Source organism: Chelmon rostratus, chromosome 5 (assembly GCF_017976325.1).
Source record: "Chelmon rostratus isolate fCheRos1 chromosome 5, fCheRos1.pri, whole genome shotgun sequence".
NCBI lineage: Eukaryota > Metazoa > Chordata > Actinopteri > Chaetodontiformes > Chaetodontidae > Chelmon > Chelmon rostratus.
The window spans coordinates 6,690,084-6,716,833 of record NC_055662.1 but is presented as its reverse complement, the minus strand read 5'-3'; the positions used below and the strand labels follow the sequence as shown (position 1 = coordinate 6,716,833).

The following is a 26,750-nucleotide window of genomic DNA, read 5'->3' as shown; positions in this document are numbered from 1 at the left end:
TGCATTGATAATTATATCGACGGTGTATTCTAGTTGGGATGGAAAAGCCTCTGAAGCAGCAGCTGAACCACAAGACACACATTTCTCCATCCTGTCCAAGGCAAAATCCTGTATTATTCTGATCAATATGAATCGTGGTTGCAGTAATTAATATATAATCACAGCTCATTGTTCAACATCAGCCAGAAGTTGGCCTTAGCAGCAGCTGTCTAACATTTTATTTTCTGTTTGTCCTGAAGTCAAGAATCACTGTCTGCAGCACAAAAGCAAGAAAAATGCAGAATAATGCCTCATCTTGGCAAAACACACCGTCTACAGGCCGACTGGACAAGTGCTGCAAGTGTTTGTTCAGCTTGTTCAGAGATTTCAGACATTGTTTTTAGTGATCCGAGTAGCGCTCTCGACGTTAAGCGACCAAATAGCATGGTGAGGTGTTTCAAGTGATTAGCCTTGTTGCTTACACTCGTTTTCCCAGTCAAGTGGGTTGTACGCCAAGGTCTGGGAATATGAAGTGGTATCCAAGTTAGCTGAATAGTCATTATGATGGTATTATAAATCAAGGCACAGCGACTTCTGCACTTGCTTAGTTTGAGCTATTGTTAATGTTTTTAAGAGCTGTCCTTTCAACCAAGTAACTTTGTCGGTCCTTGGTTTCTAAAGTTGTTTTGATGAATGCTTTTAGGTAGAGGCTTAGCATGTAGAAGGAGATAGTTGCCATGAATGCTCAAAGCAGAAGAGCTGCAGAACAGCATGTCTTTGCTGGGTGTTGTTGTGATGCTCAAAGCTTCACCTCTAGACGTCTGTTTGATTAATGTACCCATGCACTACATAAGGTGTGTGCATCAACTTAAAAATGGACAAAAGCACAGTGGGACAAACAGGTGGGAGACTACAAGCAAATAAAGGTGAAGCTAATGGAGCGTGCTAATGTGTGCATTTATTAAGTCTGCCGTCTCCTCTCTCGGCCCAGTCTGCCACTTTGCACGGCTCCCCGGGTCCCTGAGGAGTGAGTCATTGCTCACTTTAAGTAATGCACCTCATCTAGGGGCTCAAGAAGCTTCCGCATAGAGCCCTTCATCGTGATGACAAGTGGAGCTGAGAAGAGTGTGCTAGCCTCGGCCGCTCCTGTTAGGTTGCCGGACTATCGGGCCTGAGTTTCAGGCTACTTAAGGAGAAGATAATCTGCTCCTTGCCTACACTTTACATTGAATGTGTGATCGGGGCTCAGCGGCGTTGGCTGAGGGATCGAGAGCTCTCTCCGGACCAGTCGAGAGCTGGGCTGCTGTTGACATAACAGAAAAGCTGATTGTGAGCTAAGAGGCGCAGCAAGAGGGTGAGGTGGTTGTGCAAGGACCTGGAGGGTCTGATAGCCAGAGAAAATGAGTTTATCACCACAGCCCCCTCCCCAGGTCAGATGTCGAGGCGGTAATTGGGAAATCTGGAGTGGATGTCAGCAGCCCGACAGAGCATTTACCATGAAGCAGCTTTTAGTCCACAGAAGCTATCGTAATATTCAAATACAGCACAGTACATTTGTAGCATGACTGTCCTCAGTGGGAAACAACCCCCTAACCACTAGGGTGTTGATGCTGTATTAAATAACATCAGTTACCATGAAATACATGGTGTTGGCTTTTATTAGCCACTGAGAATGTGGACAGTGATAGTCAATGTGAAGTGTGCTCTTACAAAATAAAGGATGATTCTGGTGTAATACAACTTAAGTGCTATTTTATAGTTATTACCATCATTTCCATTGTCCATTGTAATTGTCCATTAATGATGTCTTGACAAGTCAGAAACCAACCTTCAAGAGAAAACAAAGGCAAAAGCTGAAATTTTTACCAAAGCTTTCTGGTCTCAGGGTGCATTCAGTTTAGAGACTCACTTCCTGGTTCGACCTTGACTTACATGTTTTGCTGTAGTGAATGGGGGATTGTTACGGACATTTTGGGTGTGCTCACTTCCTTTAGACCAAAAACCACCCATCGTTATGCTGATTAAAACTCTACAGCCAGGCTGGCTACTTGAACGCAGCAGTGCTTTGGTCTCTAGTTTTGCAGGTAAGTATTAAAAGTATTGGACCATAAGGGTCTGTACAAATTATCATGACTATCCATCCAATAGTTATTAACATAGTTCAGTCTGGACCAAAGTGATGGACTGACATCACTATTGACTGACAGACTGACAGACTGACTGTTGGCATATGCTAGAGCCAATCTGATAGCTGACTAAAAAACACAAGGGGTTGGCGAGTTTGAGAGGAACTTAATTATATCGGTCACAAATATACACAATACAGACATCAGAATAGAGATATATAAAACTCATGGAACGCAAAGAAAAAAAAACAAACTGTAGAGTTCCATCATTCATACTAATATCTATAGTGTTAGATGAAATGTGTGCTTTTATTGGCATTGCAGGACTTCGCCAGATGAAGCTGTGTTGCTTTGCAGCCACAGTGGAGCTCAGTAGAATATGTTTTGCTACATTGTGCGTCTGATAGCCTGCTGGTTACCTGTTTAAGTCATTGTGTAGCCTACTCTATGTTAAAGGTGTTGCTCCCATGACGAGTATAAATCACTTCTCATTCAAAGGAGGAAATCTTAACAGATCAGCAGTCTCAGATCTCTGATCTGATCTGATGACTGGTGCGAGCTTAGAGAGCTTTGCTGAGGTGTTGATCTCCTCTGTCATGATCCCGCCTGCCCTTTTTTCTGAAAACCGACAGACACAGCCGCTGCTGCTGCCGCCATTCACTGGCAAGACGTGTTCGTCGTAAGCCGCATTTAACGAGTGCACTCCAACTCCAACTCGCCGGCAAATCGCAGTGGCTTTTTCACCTCCGCTGGAACAAATTCCAGCAGCCTGGCTCTGTAGAAATAACTTGAGGTTGAGCAGTAACGGTCCACAACAGTTGTTCATGCAGCAGCAGCAGAACATATAATGACTCTGAGGTAGAAATAGAAACTGTTAAGTATGGAAATGCATGTGAAGATCAAAGCCTAGGAATGAATCCTTGCAGCAGGAAATGTGCTGAGTTTTGTGTGAGAGGTTAATTCTGATCACAGATTATGTGTATAAGTAAGATTAAAAGGTCAAAAAATGAAGGGACACATGCTTAATTATTTAGAATAACCTTGTGCAGGATACTCAACTCCGTGTTTCCTTGCACATCTATGACACTGGAAAGCACTTTGAATAGAAGCATCCATCAAAAGTCACAGTGACAGGACGTCTTTGTCTTTCTCTGCTTCATTTCACGTATCTTTTACAATGTGCCTCATTCTCTCTGCGTGTGTGTGTGTGTGTCACTGTGTGCTTAGTGTCCAAACGCTGGAAGGCTGTGAAATCCTCCTGGGCCCAGAGGTGACGTATGGTCCTCCAGGCCTGGACCTCTTCTGCCCACTGGCCATGACCATCGCTCACTGCGCCGAGGTGGACGCCGAGAACTGGAACATCCAGCTCAAGAGGAAAACACAGGACAGCAAGTGGGAGGTGAGAGCTGCAGGACCTCACCTGCCAAGTACAGTACAGCACATCAAGATCTTACTATAGCTCTGCTCGGTTGTCTTTTTCCTCAGTGGCTCTATTGGTTTTTTTGTAGTTAATGTCAACAGGAGTGAAGGCAGGGAAAACCCACCAAACCTCGGTTACACAACCTGCTGCACCACCAACACTACACTGATACTGAACAGCTGAGATATAATATATATAAGGAGATATGGGATTTACATGTGTGAGTGTTTGGCCACCATGCTGCTCAGCTGTTTAAATGCCTACAAATAGCTTTCCCATGCAAGCTCAGCTGCAACATCTGGAAACCTGGTGAATAAATACCCACAATGCCGAGGGATCAGAACAAAGAATGAGAAGCCAAATGAGTCAAACAAGCAGCTGATGTGTCCACACATCATAATGATGGCTATACGTTTTCTCTCAGTTCAGGTTAAACCCACAATGAGGCCCATCTGTTTTCTAATTAGCTAATGCAACTGCTGCAAGTATCTCAACTGGCTGCAGGCGCATTTTGCCCTAAACTTTTGTTTTTAGATCATCAAAGGGTGAAATGTCTCTGTATAGTGAGAGAGGGATCACTTGCAGTGACTAACACAGATAATTAACACCCACCTCTGCTCACCTTTCATGAGCTTTTTCAGCCCTAAGAGTTAACTTCTGAAATATGAAAGTCACCATTTGTATTATGTAAACTCTTTGTGCTCCCAACTTCAAGCAACTTAAACCAAACTCGTGTGCTGTTCTTCTGTCGGTTCATCCACCGTCTCCGCGCTGATGTCCATAATCCTCGTGATGTATATTGAATGAAATGCAGTGAAATTTAACATTTGGCTTGTTTGTCACGGATCAGGTTCAGAGGCCCAAACGCGGACAAAGACACAGCAGACAGTAGCGTCCAAATGAAAATATTTATTTACAATCAAAATGTTAACACAGGGAGTGGTGGTCAAAACTACAAAACAAAGCTACCTGTGCTCACTAGCAACTAGGCGAAAAACTACCAGAAAATAAAACTAGAATGGAGAGCTGAACAGGTTAACAAGGCTAACAAACTAAGGATCCTATAAAGGCTGAACTGAAACAATCAACAAGAGATCAGAGCTTACTGACACACAGAAATGGGGAATGAGAGGGAGTACACCCAGGGCTGGGTGGCGTGGCAGTGTGGCTGTTGCTGGCTTGTAATTGAAGGTGAGTGAAGGCAGTTTCCAGGCAGGTCAACCAGAGGCAGATGAGTGTGGCAGGAAGGATCCTCAGGCGGCAGAGAGGGTCGGAACTAGGCAGAGAAAACAGGGCTACCAAACAGAATTTTCAGAACGCGAGTCAAAATTACCAACAGAGCCAGGGTGCACTGACTGGAGGTTGTTTACGGACTGGCGTCGAGTAGTGGTCTGCTGGAGTCTTTTATACAGGCTGGAGAATGCTTCAATTGAGGTGACCACTCCCCGCCGCGGCTGGAAACAATCTGGTGATTGGGATGAGCTGTACCTGCCCTCCACCAGCGTGGCAGTCATGCTCACACTGCCAGGGAAAGAAGGGAGGGAGAGGTACTGGCAGTAGATGGTGCCAGAGGTGGAGGGCATGACATTGTTGCTTCTTTCATTTAGCAGTGGTGTGGTTGGTTGATATTGACCTGGTTGTTTCCACCCCAATGATCTGGCAGTGATAGATCCCCCGTGTTTTTTTCTTGTTTCCACCACATGCAGAAACTGGATGTCTCTCAGTGGAGGACAGTGAGTTTTGTAAATGGACATTAAAGTCATGTTCCTTGACATTAGATGCCATGGGTTGTTGACTCTGTTTTCACCCTCTGTTTGCTGACCTTTATAGAGGTGCTTCATGTGTCAGTGTGACTGCTGAATTATTTTTGAGCGTGTTGAGCTATTGTGGTTTTGATCCGGCCGTATGCTCTCTGTGGGTCCAGAGGGTGACATAAGGCCACATGGAGGTAAGACTGCCAGCCCGACGGGAGGAACATAAAGAAACAATTACAGCATGTAATGGCCAGGAAGAGGCACGGCTGCTGTCATTCACTGGGGGGAGGGCGTTATAATGAGGGGGTATAACAGGCCGTTAGACAAGGGAAGTATCGATTAGTGGATCAGGAAAGACGGGCATGGTGAATTTAGATGTGAGGCAATCAGGTAGAGAGTCATGGAGATTGTTTCTCTGCTGACCACCACTCTCCATTTGACCCCACCCCCCCACTCCTACACACGTATATCCACTCAAACCTAGCACACTGTGGAGACCTAACGCAACCACGCAGTGCGACACTCACCCGTTGTTTTGCGTTTCTGGTTAGTTTCGCTCCGATGCTTGGGAGCAGGAGACATTGTATTTTTCCAGCTACTCATGTGTTTGTGTTTTCATTCCAACAGTGTCAGCCTTCTCTCTTTTTCCCCCCCCTCCTCCACTGAAGAAGATTGTTTTTTCTGTTCTGGATGAAGTCCCAAGAGTTTAATCCCAAACCCAAAGGCATAACAAGCCCAATCGCTGTCGCCGCTTTGCATTATGTGCTCGCGTTTTTTGAGCAGTAACCAGCAAGATGATAACAAGACAAGAGAAGAAGAGGGGGGTGGCGAATAATGAAGAGAATATTCAGTCAGGCGGTAATGTAAATGGAAATCTGATGTAAAGTTTTGGCAAGCCAAGCATGGGTCAGGATAATGAATACCGCAGGTTGGCCCCCGGCTGTTGTGGTGGTTGTCAGTGTTCAAAAGAGCATGTTATTTGGAGGAAGACCGGCAGGATTTGCCTGCTTTCCACATTGTCTTCTTTTGTCCTGAATAATGTTTTTCTAAGCGGTAGAGATTGCTGCTACAAAGCATATTCAAGAGCTGCAGCGGCCTCTGCATGCACGCCTCTGCCAGCAGCAACGTAACGGAGCAGTTTCTTTCTGAGAGTGTTCAGACGGTTTGCAGGGTTCGGTTTGGTTTATTATTTCCTTTATTTCATTTCTTGTATTCGATGATTGTAGATGCTCAGAGCAGACTTTCAGCTTTTTGATGTGTTTTTGGCACGTTCAGAGCATGTAGTCATAGTTTTACGTGGTCCCATTTGTCAATAAACCTTGCTTACAGCACGTCCACAACTCATGATGGAAAACAAATAATGAATCAGTCTACTGTTGAACATGCTTTGGAATCCCTCATCCTGAAGACTGATTTGCTAATGCGCCTCTCCTGTCTGGTTTGCCAAAACGTGTCACTACCCCCAAGATCACAAAGTTGAACACTAACAACAACCAAACAAGGTGTTTCCACTGCCTGGTACGGCTCGACTCCACTCTGCTCGCTGTTGTTTGCGGGTCATTTTCTCGTGTTTGCAGGTGTAGACAGTGCTTCCTCAGCGTAGGCGGGATTCTAAGATGATCGTCATGGCGATGCAGCAGTTGTTGGTAGGTATATTTTTTAGTAAGGCGAGTTGTTTCCCCGTTACTCCAGTCTTTATGCCACACTAACCACATCTTGATTGTTCACCTTGAACGACTTCACCACTGCTGCTCCTGCTGCTAACCCTGCGCTTATTGAGCGGAGTGTTGTGAATAAGTGAGGCGCTTATTCAAAGTCAAAAGTAAAGTACCGCAAGTACTAAAACAATCTCTAAATCCGCTGTAGTGAAGCTTTCGATCCTATCACAGGATCTTCAAACGGAGTTGCCCGGTTGTCGTGGAAATGTTTGTACAAATTTCCATTTTATCTGAACACGTTTGAGGTCTTAATCTGCTTTTCAGCTGCTGTATCCAAGGTCAAGAGTGCAATCTCAACTAAAGCAAGGCTGCTTCTGCTGCCACAGAAGAATGAAAAATTACAGATCGTCTGTGCAAAACATGGCCTGAATAAAAGAAATAAATGCCTGATCAGGTCCATCTGAACAAATCTAAGCATGCTTTTTATTTACACTTATTATCTCATTAAGTCTTGAAAGACTGAAAGCTTCTGAAAACCCGATCTCATATCTTTAGTATTTCTATATCACATTCAATATTCATGGCCAAGCAAGAAGAAGTTAAAGTTGAAATTGAAAAAAAAAAGATCTTTATTCATTATGTATTAAGAGTTTAAAACTAAAAAATACAGCTTATCTGTTTCATCAAGATATGCAGATGTGGTTTGATCAGATTTGATTGGCAGCGAACAAGCAACGTAAAAGCAGCCACAAAACGTCCATCACGTTTTGAATCAAATGTTGCTGAATGCTGATTGGTGCAAATAAACTTCCTTCCTGCCAAGTTTCCGGTAAATTAGTTATGTGTATCGGCAGAAAAACTGAAATTTGTACCACATATAAGGGGTCTTTGTCATTCTGACATTTCTGACGTAAACTATAAATGAATACAACACAACAGGTGAGACATACATGACAACGAGAATATTTGATTGTAATTAACAGTTAAGAAACATGGAGACTGCTGTGTTTTGTTCTCATAATTTCGCCAAAGAGGCACCAGACCAAGTTATCTGACAGTAATCGAGATTGGATCAAATCAGCGATTAACTGACTTGTTTAAGGGCATTTCCTCAAAGCTTTTTGAAAACCTCTCGATCATACAGTCTCCAGACCATTTCCCATTTCTTATCCACACTTTTCGTTTCACCCGTGATCCTTTGTTTGCAGTAGCTTGGCTTCGCTAACCTGACTGACCAGCACGTCATCTATGTAGAGTTCGAGGATAGGTTTTGCAGCCAAACAATGGTCTGTTCCAACAAACACAAAGCTAACACAAAGACACATCCAAAACACACATCCATGCTAATTCATTACGAGCTATTCATTATTAAACACATGAGCTAGTGTGTGTGCTGGTGAATAATCTGCACGCACTGAAGTATGGGTTTATTTTAAAGCACGTTGTTTTGATGTGATCATCAGAAGTGAATCTGCTCCGGGGACGCCTGGCTATGCAGCATAGGTAACCATGGTGATGTAAAGTGATTAAAAGTGAGCTGCCTTTCTTCGTACGTAAGGCGCTGACATGAGATTGATATCTGTCTTCTTCTGTGCCTCACGTCGTAAGTGCAGGCTGCCTCTCTGCCCTCATCTGCTCTCATTTGTCTGTTTTTGTCATCCTCACTGTGATGCCACCTGAACCTTCTGCAGATTAGAGACCATGCCGACTCTCTTCAGGTCATTCAGCTAGAGATTCTTTTTGATGAGCCGGCATCTCATTTGCTCACAGAGGTGTCGCCGCTTTCTGTCAGTTTCTGTATCTCCGTCCTCCTCCTTTGAGTTCAGGCTCATGTTTGCCTATCCTGGCTTTTTCTAAGCATTCTAGGTTCGCTATTGTGTGACCAAAAAATGGTTTCTTTTCAGCGTAAGAGGGCAATTTCTCAAGATGTGCAAGTGTTGCGAATGAGTAAGGGAAGGGGACCGGAGGGAATATGAATAAATACAAGATTCATGTCGCTTTGAGATTTTACTCTAATATTTAAAGGGCGCAGACATCCTCAGAGCTTCTTGGTTAGAAATAATGACTTACCATCGAGGTCTAACCTAAAGAGAGAGAGAGGAGGAGGGTTTCTGAAGATGCATAATACCTGCAAATGCACAGTGCCATTAAAATACCCTTATTTCAGCTGTCATTAAAATACACACTACTCACAGAAGCCTGCACTGCACTCTCAGCCACAGTGTATTATTATTCAGCACCATATTGCGGTGTGTTAAGCTGTGCTGATGAGGACGCAGAAAGCATAAATACAAAATGCATAAGCATGAAGTATTCACAGAAGGAATCCCAACACCTGACATGAATGTGGCTGAACAGAATGGTAGCATTTCTCACTTTATGTTGCATCTCATTGAGTGATACGGTGCCTGATTGTAATGTATGAGCTGAAAAACTGTATTTGCCAACTGGAAATGAATTGGACCCAGAGTATTGTGTGTATTTGGCTCTATACTTTTTCTAAGTTTTTTTTTTTTTTTTTTTTCCCTGATGTGTCGTGATACAATTCTGGTCAGACACCGAGCTGGCCAAGATAATTCATTATTCACTGAGCTGTAACATTGCTTCAGGTGCACTTTGTACTTACACTGTGGAGTTACATCCCTTTATGCATGGTAGAATAAGGGTGGCATTATTCAATATTTCTCTTTTTGTCAACAAATCCCACGAAAAGACCAACATCAGCAACGTATTAATCTGTCTCTCAGTGTTCTTCCATGTACGAGTGAATCTTAAACACCAAATCCTCCGGCTAAACTGAGGATAAACTATACATCAGAGCTTTCCCAGGGGCTTGTGTGAGAGTTGAAGGGGGGGGGGGGGGCCTTGAGGGAAAGCCGTGAAGACGCTGGGGGAGGTGTGAGGTGTGAGGGACAGGTGTATGCGGGTGTTCGAAAAACAACACATAGTTATTGTAGCTTGGCTGCTGATTTGGCTCCCAGCAGTGGCTGTGACACTCAGATTATGGAGGCAAAAGGATGTTTGGGTTTGGGTTCAAATAAATAATAACCACTGGGTTGTTTGTGTAAGCTGTTTTGTTGCCTTGTTCCAATAAAAACTGAATAATGCTTATGAAATATTTTGACTTGAACAGGTCATATTTGGCCCAAACACAATAGGAGGATTGATGTTTGTTAACAGGATACTGAGCTGGGAAACATCAGACTCTGGAAACAGATACACTCCCATAGCTAGCATATCTGTGCATCATTGTATAAGATAAGATAAGATAAGATAAGATAAGATAGGATAAGATAAAACTTTATTTATCGTATCTTATCTTATCTTATAAATTTGGGCCAGCTGGGGAAATCTTACATTGTAAACAGCAACTGCTAATAGCTAATTCGTCATACTATTAGGCTAACGTCTCCTGGCTGTAGGTCTGTTTCCCAAAATATTGAATTATTCTTTTGAAATTTGAAATAAGTGAGATTTACTTCTATTTTTTATTTATCATACAGCAGGTCGAGGTGCTATATGAATACTATGAAAGTATTGAAATGCTTAATCCACTGAGAACATCATCTCTATAATCAGTTGCCATGGGCTCAATCTTTACACAAAAGAAGAGAACAAGGCCCTTCCTTTCAATGTTTCAGCAAACGGCTGTATAGATGAAGACCCTAATTGGAAAAGAGAGGAGTCAATCGAAAGGTCCGCGTCCAGCGGCCATATTGAGACCAATATATCACCTACATGCACACGCTTACAGGAGTTGTAATGAAAACATGGAAGATTAGCACGTCTGCTGGCTAATTTGAGGTGATCAAACAGCTTTCTGTGGATTATTAAAATGTTTTAGACTAAATATTTACTGGACTGGATCGTCTGGACCTTTGCCAGTGTAACCAGACTGGTTGTTGGAGTGTTATCGATTGTTGGTTAATTTGAGAATTGATCAGTGACTTGCCTCAATTTTATAATGAATTGTTTGTTTGTTGCTGGTGTTGATTGTACTGCTGTTGTGATTGTACCTCGAAATAGTTTGCATCAATCGATTCACAAGAATTTTAACTTTCCAACGATGTCTGGCGTGAGTACAAAGCCAAGTAATAGAAGTTTGAACACACCAGTTTTTATATAAATATTATATATATATATATATATATATATATATATATATATATATATATAATATATATACACATACATTATATTTTTTTACGTAAAGAGTCAAGCAACAGGACAGGGGCACTTTAGGGGCCAATCAGATTTCAGCTGGGGCCCTAAAGATGGTAGTTTTTAGTAAATGTAACCTCCACAGATGGAAATACTTCACTATGAGATTGTCACGACTGTCAAAAATGAACATTAAACTTCAAGAAAAAAGAACATTTGCAATTAATACAGTTGAGTATTTCCATGTTGTTGCAATCCTCTCTTATAGGTCAAAGCACATGCTTGCATAATGAGATCGGGCAGCAGATGCAAAAGCGCTGTAAGTATGTAGCGACCATTGTTCTAAAGCAACTGAGCAGGGAGTGAACAGGAGGAGGTCTGCTGTCTTGCAGACATGATGGCCGATAACATGGCTTTTGACGGCCACACTGGCAGTTAACTGGTGAATATTTGTGAGGCAATAAATACTGCTCCTCGGGCTGTGTTTTAGCACCCTGTTTGGTCTCACAGCTCCTCATTAAATTGTATAATCACATGTATTTCATGGATTCCATCTGCTTGAAAGGACAGGCATGCCACACACTGCACGACGGTGTTGAAAGAAAGTTTGGATAATGACAGGAAGGGATTTGAAAGTGAATTCGGTGCACTCCACGCCTTCCTCTCCCCGGATTATCCTGTGATTAAGATCGTCCGCAGTTTTTGTTCAAAAATAAATTTAGTATATTAGTAATGTTTTCACTGAAAATGGTGGCTCTCCGCCACAACAGTGAGCTCAACCAAGAGCCCTCGAAACAGCATCTGCTGGAATGAGCTCAAATATTCATTGCAAAAACACAGATTGAAGTCAGCACATTCGGGTAATTCATTTGGCTTGTCATTACTTCCCATTGGTGTAATGGAAGTCCTGCTCCCTGCTGGGTTTGTTACAGTGTCCTCTGTTCAATTTCTGATGATTAAAAGGAAAAGAAAGGAAGGGAAAGGAAAGAGTGAAAGACAGTCCACATTAAAGATTCCTTCATTCGAGTTGGAAATAATGAAGTGTGGGGTGCCCTGGTAGCCCACCTGGTGGAGCGTGCACGCCCCATGCGTTAATGCAGCAGCAGCCTGGGTTTGATGGCAGCACAGGCCCTTTGCTGTGTGCCATCCCTTCTTTCCCCCCTCCTTCCTGTCTCTCTTCAGCTGTCACTATCCATTAAAGGCAAAAAGCCTGAAAAAAAAATTAACAAAAAGGAAATAATGAAGTGCTTCCCTGCCCCCTTCTGTTGTCATCTCATAAATAAAACACTCTGTATTGTCCATAATGACTATTTTGTGTTCTGCTGTGTACTAACACCATCACTCATGTAGGAAATGGTTTTTCACATTCTCAGGAGACTGCTTACAACTTGCTTTGTGATTTAAAGCAGCAGCAGCGTAGCAGAACTCGATCCATAATACATTCTACTGTATACAGAAGTTCATTTGCACAGTTTTTCCAGTTTTGATTTCTATGTAGCTCTGGGCATGAATATTTAGTTCTACAATCGGCCTTAGCAGCTAACTGTGTGCTGCTTTGAGCATCATGGATGCTGAAGGTTTCCTCTGCAGATCGGGGAAGTCTCAGGGTGTAAGATAAATTTCGATTATTTCTGACTGTGAAGGTTACTCTCAGATTTAACTATAGTTATTCATGTGTCTCTAAGGAATTAGAATATAGAGATTTCATTAATTACAGAAACTTGAAATGAAGACAAGAACTGCAAATTGCATTGTATGCAGTGAACTTGCATGAACATGATAAGCCTTTGGGCGTACCTGTTGTCAGTGTAGGTAAACATATATAGGATATATATACAATCATGAGTTTACAGGATAGTTATGAAAATCAGTTTGAATGGAGGTTAAAGGTTAAAAATATACTTTAGTGCCGTGTTTGGTGTCATTTTAAGGAATAAATCAAAAAGGTTTGGGGAAAGTACTAATGGTACTTCTGGTATATTTTTAATTTTCTTGTATATTTTTAATTTTCTGGTATATTTTTAATTGCACATACGAACATTTTTATTTTAGTATCTTAATTTTATTTTCTAATCTTTCTTATCTTTCTTATTATCTTGTTTCTAACATGAGGGTTGCAATGCATATTTCATTGACATGTCATGCTCAAGGACAATAAAGAAATCTTGAATCTTGAATCTAATGTAAAGACATACCAGATATGTCCAGATTTCACTAAGATCCAGTAACAGAGAGGGAATTTTACAGTTCACACCAAGACGAGAAGCAGCTCCGCGGTCAGCACCCCTTCAATCCAGTGAAGTGAATGCAGTGAAGTGTAATAAGCACCTTATGTCCTGCTGACAGAACCAACCTGTCTAATACTGCCATAGATATTCATGAGATAATGCCTGTATACAAGTGTACTACTTTTTTAAATACCTGATCAGTTATACAAGAAGTTGAGTCAAAGGTAAAAAACACAGAATACATAATGTGATCCATTCTGGCTGAGAGTTAAAGGGTCAGCATCAGCAAAAGTAGCATTAGGCAGCTGACGTCAGGAAGACACCTACCTTGTCCTCATGGGCACCACCTCTGTGCTTTATTTCAGGAAGTGATGTCGGTGGAGGAGGAGTCAACTTCCTGCTACTGCCTGATGGACTCGACGAGCTGCCACCTGCTGCTGGACCAGCCGGGCTCGTACGCCCTGGTGGGCGAGCCCCTGACGCAGGCTGCCGTCAAGAGGCTGAAGCTGGCTGTGTTTGGGAGCATGGAGGCGGGCTCCATGAGCTACAGCCTGCGGGTGTACTGTGTGGACAACACGCCGCACGCCTTTCAGGTGGGGGAGGGACGCCGGCTAGGTGTTTGGATCATTGTTTTACCCTATTTGTTTATCAAACAAAGGTTGAGTCATTGCCACTTCCTGCAGCACTGTGTTTCACAGATGTCCACGGCGTCATTTATTTATAGGAGGATGAGGCCAGAGAGAACACTAGCAAACACTTTGGCTTCCCTGATCCAATGTTTGAGCTCATAAACTGATAATTCATGGTGCAAAAGCTAATTTAATGCAGGTCTATTTCAAAATGGCCATGGTGTAGCATGTGCTCATATACATTCTCCAATGCTTCTGCTTATGTGGTCAAGAATGCAAGAATACTGTTTACCTCTTTTGCCAATGCTTGCGTTAGTTGTTAACCCCAGAAATGACCTTTTCATGGTAGTTACTTCTTTAGCTGTAAGATAAGATGAGATGATCTCACGCCAGGGGAAATTAAGATGTCCAGACAGCGATAATAGCAAGAAGAAAAAGGAGACATGGGAAAAGAACAAATAGACCATTAAAAGGGATTCAAAATAAAATTAACTAAATACATACATTATACAAAAAGAGGATAAAAACAATATTGCCAGTGGCATTTTTTTTTATTGCACATGGTAAGATATGGATAAGAAAATATTGTACTTGCGTGACATGACACCAGCATCATGTTTCAACTTTTTTTTTTAAGCTGCATCAATCGGATTTTGGCGAATGGATCAAATGAGCATGTGTGATGTGGAAGGTGTCACCTGAGTCAGCAGTTCCTCTCAGCTGTCAGAGTGTTTGGGCGTCTTTCAGCTCATTGTTTTGGCTCTTACCAAAATGCTGTTTTAAGCAACAAACAGCTCTAATAAAGCCACATTTCTCTACCTGCCAAGTAGCAAACAGCAGACAGACAAAGTTAGCGAGTAGCCGGTGAACACTGTGAAGCATTTAGCAGCTAAAGAGCTGTATTTCCCTCTGGAGCTGGTGGATGATGAAAACAAAGCCTACAAGGAGAGTGAATATTGGAGTGACAGTACTCAGGTTGCCAGAAACACGGCTCCAAATGAATGTTGCTCTGTGTCTGCAGTGTCTTGCTCCAGTGTCCTGGTGTCTCAGGATAATCCGTGAATACGCTGTCAAGTTCTCGTAGGGACGCTTTCTTAGTCCTAGGAAAACTGTTAATGAGGCCAGTGGATTATCCAGAGTAAGTGGGACATTATTTCTCAAAAGACGCTTTGCTTTTGAATGTCACTTTTCAAAGCTGTGAGCAGCACAAATTAAGTTCCATTCTTCTCCATTGTGTTGAGATGGAGGCAGAAATCTCAGAGGCAAATATCTGAAAATATGAGCAAATGACTGGAGGTTTGTGAGCATATCTGTTGCTGTGACCCTGTAAATGAACGGGTCGTCAAAGCGGTGGCCATTTGATCCTGTCTTGCTGCACTGTTGGCCAACGCGTGGCTTTAACGTCAATTATTGCATTGGAGGTGGTTTGTTGAGAGAGAGAAGAGCATTTCTTACTCATTTCCCCCAACTGTGCATCACAACTTTGGCTGTCCCTGACCTCTTGTGAGGATGCACATTTTCGCTTTAGAAATTCCTCCTCGGTTAGGAAGTACACATTGTAGGTCGTGGCCTAGATTCAAACCGAACATCTTGTGTGTATGTGGTTTTTGCCTGGGCTGTCTGAGGCAGCAGGGATCTCAGCATGTGCTGTCTGCCAGTTAAACCGTGAGTGATTGCAGACTCATTACCACTGTGAAACAATACTGCAGAGCTGATAGTGGGGACTCTGTAACAGCCTGACAGATTCTCTCGCAGAGGTTGTACTAGACTGAGACAAAGGCTGCCGTACTGTAATCACTGCCATTCACATGTTAACCAATCATTCTTCTTTTATCTTGTTTGATTTGATTATCCTTCAGCGACCTATAGGGTTTTTAAGCATTGAGATCTCATCAGCGAACATCTGGGAAATCAAGCTTCCCCTCCTCCCCGGAGAGACCAGACTAACAGAAGAGCCGAGCCGAGCCGAGCGGAGAACCGCGAGCCTTGTGACTGGCTCTGCCTCCCCGCCGCCTCTCTGTCATGTCGCAGCCGTCAGTGGCAGCTGGCTTTAAAATGCATTCTGGATTTGGTTTATGAATTCCCAGCCTGCCGAGCAGATGCCAGATTTTTGCGCGTCCCATGGGCTCCTGTCTGTTAGCACAACATCTCTGCTGTGTGTTTTCCAAGCTCCGGCACAGTCAGACCGGGTTGTGGATGAACGGGAAGCCTGATGCAACCCAGGGAGGCATTTTCTTCCACTGACACCAATGAAGCGCTTTTCTGATGTTTCCTGTGATATCACACAATGCCGCTGTCTCTTTTGGAGGAGTGCCTCTAACAAGCCAGACTTTTTGAATATTTACTGTCATGCAATTTTCATCATCTCATGTTAGAGTTAGTGGATACAAATTTGGTTGAAGTAAAGATCTTAAAATCACCAAAAAGTGTGAATTTTTTGGTGCCAGCTGTAGACGACAAGACATGGGATGTCCTGATGCTCAGGAATGGGCAGAAATCATGTCCGCAGGGTCACAGCATCCAGGTGAACCTGGAGGGACACTAGATACGAGCTGTGATGAAGGCTCTGAATGCTACTACTGCTGTAAATTTAGATTGCAAAGTTTTCTTTAAACGATATTTTCAGTGTTCATCAACATAGAAACGCTGGAGTCTCAGGGATAGTTCTGTACGGCCATGTTTACGTCTTGGCCGTCAGTTATAATTCTTCCAGCTTGTTTCTCTGTCTGAGTGGTGGCTCACTCACATGACTTCCACACATGACAAACAGTCATTGTTGATTTTTCTAAGGAAGTGGTTATTTTAAGACAAACCATGATCTTCATTCAACCATGATTCATATTAATATGAATTTTTACAAAACTCTGCATTATCACAAATTTCACTCTAATGTTTTGAATAGACTGAATGTCCTCCACATGAACACAGGCTGCCTTCATCTGACAAAGATGACGATTTCTGACCAATCATCAGTCAGAATGTGTTCAGTTCCATTCAGGCTCTACAGTAACAGTATAGCCTCAGCTTCCATTTGCCTTTAGCAGCACTGCAACAGGATTTTAAGCTAGGCAACTGGATTTATCTGCACACGTTCGCAGCTCGTGCTCGTTTCCCGTGGCTGCTGATTGGTCGACTGAAAGTGCTGCTGCTTTGCTGCTGAAGGGGGCGTAAAAGTCCTCCCAGAATAACTCCACCACATCTGCAATTCCTCTGTCTGGATTTCTCATTCTCTGTTGACATCGCAACACTCGCTCAGATGTAAAACATGATCTGAGACACGTCATCCGTGTGTGATGTGTCAAACAGCAGACCAGCAACAGTCTCAGGCAACACAAAACTTCAATCACATAGCGGGAACCTTATCACAGATCCAAGCTAGCTACATGCTATATGAGAAAAACAAGGCAAATGTATTTTCATTTCTTTAATCTTTATTTTACCAGGCATTTCTTATTTACAATGACAACCCAGCAGGTGCCAGAATACACTCATTGTGGGACAGCGAGGGACAGTCCGGCTGCTCGGTGTTTTGTCGTTTTGAACGGCAGAGGCAGATGGCAGGGGAGGAACGCCATATTTCACGTTCCCTGCCGCCACATGCCAATTGTTGATTGCTCTCACACCTACAGCAATAGATATGCAATATGCAGCACGCCCCGGGCACACTATTCTGCAAACACGTGTTTAAAAGTGAACGGACACACTCAGCCATGCACGCACAGACGCTTTGTCAGAATCAATCAGCGTGGCCTGGCATTAGTCACAGCTCTGTTCTCTGTCTTTTCCCTTTGTGATTGAGATGGCTGAGGACAGACAGGCCGAGCACGGAACCGTCCCACCGGGACACTGAACAATGATGACAGATGAATACCTGCGAGCGGCAATCAAAGTGCTCTTTCATCATCACAAATTCAATTTGGGAGATGGACGCTTGCCCCCCCCCCCCCCCCCCCCCCGACGCAGGCGTTTCCCCAGCATTAAATTCGAGCTTCTGTCTGTCAGGTTGAGGCTGCAAATGCGATGCTAATGTGAGCGCCTGTTTGTATGATTTGTTCTGCGGAGACTTAGCGTCACTTCTTGGCTTCTGTGTTAATATTTGTGATGAGTCAATTAGTGGATGTGACAGAGGAAAGGATGAGCAACAGGTGTTAGTGCTGATATGCAAAGGTAGTTTACCTTCAACGGAAAGGATTCTTGTATCCTTAGTTTTCTCTCACGGTCATCTCATTTCTCTTTCCCCCCTCTTTTTTTTTTTTCTTTTCTTCTATCCTACCTCCCTGCCTTGTGCTTCCTTCTTTCCTTTCCTTTCCCCTCCAGGGAGTGGTGGCGGCAGAGAAGAGCAGAGGGGGTCAGCTCCTCGAGGAGCCAAAGATGTTGCCTTTCCGAGCGAACACCTTCAGCCTCCAGGTGTCCATCCAGGATGTCCCGCAGTTCCTGTGGAGCATCAAACCCTTTACCACATGTCAGGTGATGACACGAAAACAGCCAGCGGATACTCAAGTGTTAATTCCTAAGATCATGTTTTGGCCGCTAAGAGCTAATTACTGCAGTGTTTGCTGCACCGCTCCTCCTAGGGTTCACTTAGCAGTCAGACAGTGTGGGGGGGTGCTGAGAGATTGTTCTTGTGAGTTAGAGATTCTCCCTTTGGCCCTTTTTGCTTTGTGTGTTGCTGGATGTATGTTAATGTAATATTAATCTGATATCACTTTCTAATAAGGCACTCTGTAAAAGGGTTTCATAGCTGTGATGTTCATTAGTTTTTATGTATTAAATGTATTGAATTTCATTTGGTTTAAGTGTCACACCATCTCCAGGTCCTCCCCCCACTGGATTCCCAGACATCAATACGTACAGCAGAGCAGTGAACAGCATCCAGCTGCACTGGTCATACCTATCCACCAGCTCATCTGTATTCATGATGCCATTAAAACAAAGATCACAAAATGTCCAATACAAAGGGCCGTGCAAAGCAAAATGACGCTTAATGAATTTCCCTCAGATCACACACGAAGTACAAATCAACCCTTTTTCTTTAATAAATTACTTTCAGAAAGACAATCAGATTTAATTTCATATTTGATTAATAAAGGTTCAGATTTCTTTTACTTTCTAATAAGTTATCAAGTCTGCATTTCTAAGTGTAGTGTAAGTCATTAGTATTGTCAGTTGATAGAATGATTTTAATGTGAGCCAATGCATTTCGCAAATAATTGATACGGCAGTAGATTGTTCGGAGACACAATTATTATTGTAGGGGCCAGATGTTCTACAGTATGTTTTAGACTGGTAAAAATGTGTTTTTGTGATGATCAGAAGTTCAGCCGGGTTATAAATGCCACAGTCTGACTCACCAGATGTAGACGGTGGGGAAAGCCGCCTATTTCAGGTGTGCCTCGACCATCTCGTGTTAAGTTCGGGGGAATTACTCAGGACCCAAAAGCAGAACTGAGACTCAGAGACCATGTAAAAGTTTAACCAAGAGCAATTTATTGTACGATTAGCGGTGGTGAAAATCCAGAGTGATGGAGTGGGGCTTGCTGGTCAGTGTTTGGTGAATCAGAGGCAAACAGCGGAGGAGGGCAGGCAGCGGCTGGAGTCTTTAGGAAGAGCGCTGGAGACCGGCGAGGATCAGGAGCAGCAGGCAGACTAGGCGGCAGGAGCTGAAGCGCAGGTAAAAGAGGATTAGGCAGGTTCAAAGACAGTAGCAGGAAATCTTGTAGAACCGGGAGAGTCAACTGACTGTGGCACCGTGATGACACACTGGGCGATCTGGCAAAGAGTGGAGTGTGTGGGTGTGCAGGTGAGTAGGTGTGAACAGGAAGCTAGGTTGCCACGCCCTGATTGAAACACACACCCACAGCAGTTGATGTCAGGTAAAGTGGAGAATCAGAAAGCTGAAATTTTCTTGATTCAGAATAACAATGAGCTTAGCCTGTGCTCTTTTTGACACAGCGGCTCCAGCTTATAGCGCGAACCTGCATCTTAAACCCCTGATAGCTCTGGTTTAGCTGAGCCAGCTCTAAACTGCCGCTAAACTAGCCAGGTGCTAAGTGACACAGCAACAGCCCCTCCCCCGGGTTTAGAAAGCAACCTTCACAGCCTCAGGCGGTGATGTTTGCAACCCATTGTTGCTCCTACAAAGAAGACACGTGAAACCTGTCTTGATGAAAGTCATTTCCCGCGTCATTCATCTGGTTTTGACTTCACGTTTGCGTTTGCGTGCAGCATTTTGTGTGAATCCCGCTGGCGGACGTGACTTGAGATGAATAGCGCTGTGTTTGTTCTGCTTGCAGGAGCATTAAGATGCAAACAGTGCTGGAACGCACAGCAGCAGCCAGCGAATGCTGTTTCCTACCTTTTGTTGCCATTTGCGGAGCAGCCGAGCTCCAAGATCTGAATGCAGGGTGAAAGCTCTGCGTTTCAAAGACTCGCCACAGCCTTATTTATGAGGGCCTCGGGATGACAGGCAGGCAGGCACCACCAACCTGCTTTGGTGGAGCAGGTGTAGAGTAATAGCCGAGCGTCGTGCCATACATCAAGTCAGCCTTTTAGTGCTAAAGAGCCTCCACCCCTCCCCCTCCTCCGCTACCACTCCCAGACTCCATTATCTGCTCTTGTGAGCTGCACTGGGCAGCCAAGATCAAAGCCACAAGGGTTAAGTCATCAGTAGGCACACAGGTCACCAGATTTAATGCCGCGGTATTCGCTGAGGATCCTTTACAGGTCACTTTTTAGTATGCAGATATGGCAGACACGGAGTCCTGCAGAGGTCAAGGACGTTTCCCTACAGATGTACCCGTTCTCTGGAAATTAATTATACATCAAAGGCAATCTTTTCCCTGTTCCCCATATTCCTACATGTATTACAGCACAAAGCCTGCGAGCTGCTTATTGTACGAGGGAATCAGGCTGTTTTTGTAAATGATACTAGCATATCTTGTGTCTCACCTCAACAGTAGTTATTTCTATGCATAAATATATCAAGCCACGAGACTTCAGAGAAAGCTCTTACCTTTTATCTCGCTGTAAGTGGCCGAGCAGGTGACAATGTGGCCTCGTGTGCTGTGGCGCAGGGAGCTGAATCATCTCATTTAGAGCACATGTTAACGTTGCTGTGTACTGTGTTATGTTTCCGACGTCCCTCTTCTTCTTCTGCCTCCGCAGGAGTTCTCCTTCCCCCAAGTGTGGTGCAGCAACCAGCAGCCCCTGCACTGTGCCTTCTCTCTGGAGAGATACAGCCCTGCCACCGCCCAGCTCTCCTGCAAAATCAGCGTGCGCCAGGTCAAAGGCCACGAGCAGATTCTGCAGGTCTACACGGCTGTGGCCGAGGTGAGGCTCTGCAGCTGCGGGGGGGCGAGGCGGGGGGGACGTTTCACTTTCGCGCTCAACCTTTATGTAACCTTCCCGGAGTGTGTCCACTGACAGCAGGGCCGGCTCTCCTGAGCTTGCATTGTGTATTAATAGAGCAAGGAGGACACTCTTTCTTTCTTTCTTTCCTTCTTTCTTTCTTCCCAGATTTATGCTAAACACAGACATCAGAGATCCAGGTGTTCACCACATTCGCTGTACATATTTTTTAACCTTTATTTGTCCAGGGAGACATGTGTTCCAGCAAATAGCCGGCATCACATTCACATGCACTAGCACCTGGGAGCTGCCCGGTGTAACAGCGGTGTTCTGTCAGCCGCTGAGCAGCTCCACTGGAGCAGCTAGGAGTTAGAAATCCTCACTCAAGAGCACCTTGACAGTAGTTGTTAAGGCAGAAGAGAGTGCTACTCATTGATTTTACCCAACTGCTCATTCACAACCAGCCACAAACGTCCTTGTCCTACCTCAAGGCCACCAGCACTGTTTAAACACGTGCTATTACAGGCAGACGCAGGTGAATGGTGAAATATTATTTGCAATTGCTTTTTATGGTATGTTTTAATCCTGCCTTCATGATTAGTCGGGGTTTGTCTTAATAGGGTAGGATGAGGAAATAAAAGTGCTTATTGGAGCTGTGAGTTCAGATCATCACCACATTCATTTCGGCTCCTACAATAAACAGACGTCATTGTTATCTACATACAGAGCACCGACACAGCAGTTTTAAACGCGACTTATGCCAGCATGCACACATTTTAACCACATTTCCTGACAACTGGCAAAAGACAATGCAAAATATTTTCATCCGTGACTGTTATGTAAGTATGAGGAGAAGAGTGCATCAAGATAAAACACTGGGTGGCGCTAATTCTCCCGTCAGGTGCCAACAGAAGGAGAGGACACCATGAGATGACATCAGTAACATTTAAGTTTCTCCTCATGGCTCCACACAGAGCTTTTTTGCAAAGTTTTTTTTTTTTTTTTTTTTTAGAATTTCCTTTTCTTCTCAGGTTTTTTTATGCACAAATTAATTATTTGCATAAAAATGTCATCCTGCTTTGGATTGTCACTTTTTCAATGAATTGTCATGGTTATCTGTTCGTCATGCCTGTTAGATGGGCGATTATTAGCCCCATGGGGAAAAGGGCATTGGGTCAGACAGGCTGCCTCTTTTTGGAGCACCCACACTGGAGTACAAGGCCAGGCCTGTTGCACTTTTACACTGAGAATTTTAAACAGATGATCACCATTTAAATATTACCATTTTTCCAACAATTGGAATAAAAAGTGACTGTTTCTACTCCAGCATTGACCTTTCAATGAATGCAAAGGGTAAATCATTTATGATTAAGATTCATACTCTTTTCTAGGCCTTTTGTTTCCTTTTTCAAATTTCACATGCACACTCTCAAAGTAAAACCACAGTCAAATCTGCTTCCCCACCGCGCTCCGCGCCGTACCTTGTGGTGAGCATATCATGTTGTGTTGATCAGTGCGATGTCAGGGTTCCAGCGGGGCTAATAAATAAATAGTGAGCAGAGCCATCACAGACTGTAAACAGTGTAAGAGAGCCATGCTGCTGATAGTCTGGCAGTGTGATGTACTAAACAGGTTGAAAGAGGCTGTAATACTGTCTTTCCAAACACTGTTTGGTCAGCGTGCAAATCGGCTCGGAGCCGACTGGAGGTTGAACCCAAAAACGATGCCTCGATGTGTCAGTTGTATAAGTCATTGTCAATAAGACAGAAATAGAAAAGAACATCGGGAGTTGACATGCTTGAGCTACAGAGGAGTTTGAGTGCAGATAATAGGATGTTGGAAAGCCACGTGGAAAAGTCACTGCCAGCGTAAAGACATGCAGCAGTGTGATGTGTGGTAAATGTGGTCTTAAAGTAACACTCCCCCTGAATCCTGAGCACCAACCACACCACCTGTAGGCTAAAAGGGTGGCTTTAAAGCTTGTGGTTTGCTCCTTTGTGGAAGTCGATTCCTGCTGATTAAAGTAGAGTAGGCTGTGAATCCCCTGCGTGACGTCTATGGGAGCAAATCGCTGAAAGAATGAACAGAAATTCAGACCAGAAAATGATCTGGAGGCGCTTTTGCCTGGCCAGCCAATGAGTGAGTTGTTTTAGGGTGGGTCTGACCAATTTAAGAGGCGTCCTAATGTATAGAAAACCCAGAGCTTACCTAGTGTCTCTGCCTTTGTCTTGTGTACAGTCGGATGTTTTAAAACTTGAAGCATAACTGTCTGAATCGTCCCCAGTAAATCCCGCCCATCTGCCCCTCCAGCGTGGTTAAAACAAGCCCACAGCCGCATTTGCAAATCCTATGTGACCCCGGTCTGATCATCGTCTGTTTCTGCTGTGTTTCTCCAGACTGAAAAGGAGTCAGTTCCATTTTTTATGCAGACGGACTGCACCATCACGTCCCAGACGGGGCCCAAGGCCTTCAAAATCCCCTTGTCCATCCGCCAGAGGATCTGTGCCACCTTCGACACTGCCAACGCCAAGGGCAAGGACTGGCAACTCTTAGCCCAGAAGCTCCACTTAGATCGGTGAGCGTATGATGTGCATCCTCTCTGAGATTTCATGATGTGTGCACCCTTTCCTCTGCGATGGCCTCGCCTAGAACGCTCGCTGATGAGAATGATAACAATCTCGCGAGTGTCGTTAATCTCATGAATGCGGCTTTATGTGCCGTTTGTTGCCAGGTAATTCTTCATAACAGTTAAATAACCAGGACATCTAAAAAAAAAAAATGTTGAAAAATGTTACATTCCTGTTCATGTCGACTGGTCAGTCAAGCATACATGTGATCACTGACTCATCACTTGTGTGTCCTTTTTTGTTAAATAAAAATATGCATTTATGATGCGACACTACTAATTTTTACTCAATCCAGTTGTTGTCTTTGCTTGGTCTGAGCTTGTGGCAGCTATAATCTCCTGTTAAGTGCATGATTCATGAGACGCTGGTATCTAAGAGTCCTTTGGGATTCCAAATTATCCAGATAAGCTTTCCTCTCCAAGTTGGGCGGCTTTGAACTGAGCCTGATGCGACCAAAGGCTGCAGCCTTTTATGTTGCTGGATGTTTTTTCTCTTGTGAAGCACCAGGGAGCGGCAGTGAAACACTGCCCCCAACTGGATTCAGCGCCACATGATGCATACAGCCATTATATTGGCATGGCAACAAGCTCTCTCTCTCTCTTTTTTTCAGTTTGGCAGCACCTGAGAATTAAATCCAAACCAAAGTGTGTGTGCCAGTAATTACTCATCTTCTTGGTGGTAATTTATTCTGATGATATATTTAATAGTCTTAAAAGATCATACTTTTTCTTTTACCTGCTTGTAAAACCAGATGGTTTTATTCACAGCATTCAAGACAGTTTGTGCTGAAGAAATTTTCAGCAACAGATAGATATTATAAGTAGATTTTCTAATAATCGAATGAAGGGGACCCAAGGGTCCAGATGGGTTTTGTTAGTATTGATTTTGGGTCTGATCTGAGTGTTGCTGGACATGTGGATAACTGTTCTTTGTACAATGATTTCTCCAACAAGATAGAATTATGGGAGCATGTTCTGTACACTTAGGACCACCTGACAACCTAGAAAACAAATGTTTGGGCTCTCAAACACTAACTATTGCACGTTTCCTGTGAAATTAATTTGAAGTCGTTGAAATGTTTAATTGTTTGGGCCTTTTACAGCCTACCATTTACAGCATGTCATCATACTTTGTGGTATTTAAAAAGATTTATAGCGCGTGCACCAGCAAAGTAGGTCCTGCCGCTGAACAGAAGAGACTCCACAGCAGAAACAATACGACAAAATCTGTAGTAGTAGACACATTTCTGTCGTTTGAAGATAGACGTTATCATATCGTCCATGCCTGGGAGCCACGCAGCAGTTTCGTGGCATATAGGATGTGTGATGTGGTGTTGTTATAAGCTAATTTGATCTTTTCCCGGCTTGGCATGTACTGTGCATGGGATCCACTGATAATAAAATATCCTGAAAATCTTCACTGACTGGATACCCCTATTAAAGGATGAGTCAGATGATGTTTTTTACTTTTCCATGAATCCCATGAAAAGACCCAAACCAACAATGCATGAATCCTGTTAACAAAGCCTAGTATATCTTCCTCATCTGGGACATAGAGCTCCACTGTTGTCCAGAAACTTCACAACACATCACATCAGTGAGCCACGCTGTTGCATTGGGCGACACACGGCAGTTTATTTTGACGCGATGCCACATTCACCATCCCACACCTGTCCCAGATACTCACGAGAGCAACAAATGTGTATTAATCCGCAGCTGAAAATAGTCCCCAACAAATGCATTACTTCCATCTGTCTGAGTAACATGAGCTGAAAACTACAGTGCCCAGCTAGGATTTTGTGTGCTCTATGTATGTATTTGTGACCTGTTTTAAAGATTTTCGGTGATAAGCAGCATGCTTTGGGGCTGAGTGCCACAGATAGGGAAGGGAAAAGCTTGAGCCTTATCCGTTAACGTCCAGTGTTTAAGAATTACTGGCCTTATTTTCTGGGCATCAAAATTCCACCAACACTCTCTCTCAAAGGAAATTAAAACCATTCGAATTATTTACAGATTCAGTTTGACTAGTGTCTTTTACAAAACAAATGCATTTGTAAATCAGCAAGCGTACAGTCCATACCTGAGGCCAGCGTGCAGCACTTTCTCCGTCCCTGACAGTGACCACTTCCTGTGTCGTTCATTAATCCGGCTTTGTGTGCTCCCCCTACAGAAACCTGGGTTATTTTGCAAAGCAGCAGAGTCCGTCGGCAGTCATACTGAGCCTGTGGGAGGCTCGCCACCAGGACACCGCTGACCTTGACTCTCTAGCCAGCGCCCTCGAGGAGATTGGCAAGATCCACTCCAAAAGCTCCCCCAAGGACCAGGATGAGCCGGAGTCTGACTTCAATCACATACAAGCGGGCAGTCTGTGCGGAACGGGCACACTAACAAACCAGACGACAGAGGACTCTGCTCCTGAGTACACAGGCTGAGCGAGAACGACACCGTGAGTGAAACTGACGAAACAAGGCATATATCTGTGTATGTGCGCGGCCAGTGATGGACTACACACTGTGGCGGAGTGCTGGAAGATCATCAGGTTGTCTACGAGTCGACGGTGCGAGCAGTCAACATGCTGACCAATCACAACAGGTGGGGGTGAGCCGGTACCTGCTGTGGATCTACCCCTCTCTTTTCCGAATCTGTCCGAGGATGGACTGTAAATCTTCTTCTGCCTTTCCACTCGTTTTTCAGTTCATTTTGATTTATTTGCTCCTTACTTTAAGTTGAAGTCAGAATCATTTTCCAGCTCAGAGGGTGAGTGGTTAAGGAGGTGTCGAGGGGGTATTTCCTCAACTTTTCTGTCCATTATTTTCTGTTGG

General features: G+C 43.9%; 1 protein-coding gene across 1 annotated transcript in view; it reads left to right on the top strand.

Annotated features, from left to right (window-relative positions):
- The window catches only part of unc5db (unc-5 netrin receptor Db), a 162,695-nt gene extending 136,335 nt beyond the window's left edge, over positions 1 to 26,360 (top strand). Inside the window, exons 12-17 of the mRNA XM_041937034.1 lie at positions 3,333 to 3,504; positions 13,692 to 13,919; positions 18,273 to 18,422; positions 21,120 to 21,284; positions 23,699 to 23,877; positions 26,099 to 26,360. Of these exons, the coding sequence (XP_041792968.1) occupies positions 3,333 to 3,504; positions 13,692 to 13,919; positions 18,273 to 18,422; positions 21,120 to 21,284; positions 23,699 to 23,877; positions 26,099 to 26,360 (1,156 nt within the window). The remainder of the gene's footprint in view (positions 1 to 3,332; positions 3,505 to 13,691; positions 13,920 to 18,272; positions 18,423 to 21,119; positions 21,285 to 23,698; positions 23,878 to 26,098) is intronic.
- The last annotated feature ends 390 nt before the right edge of the window (positions 26,361 to 26,750 follow it).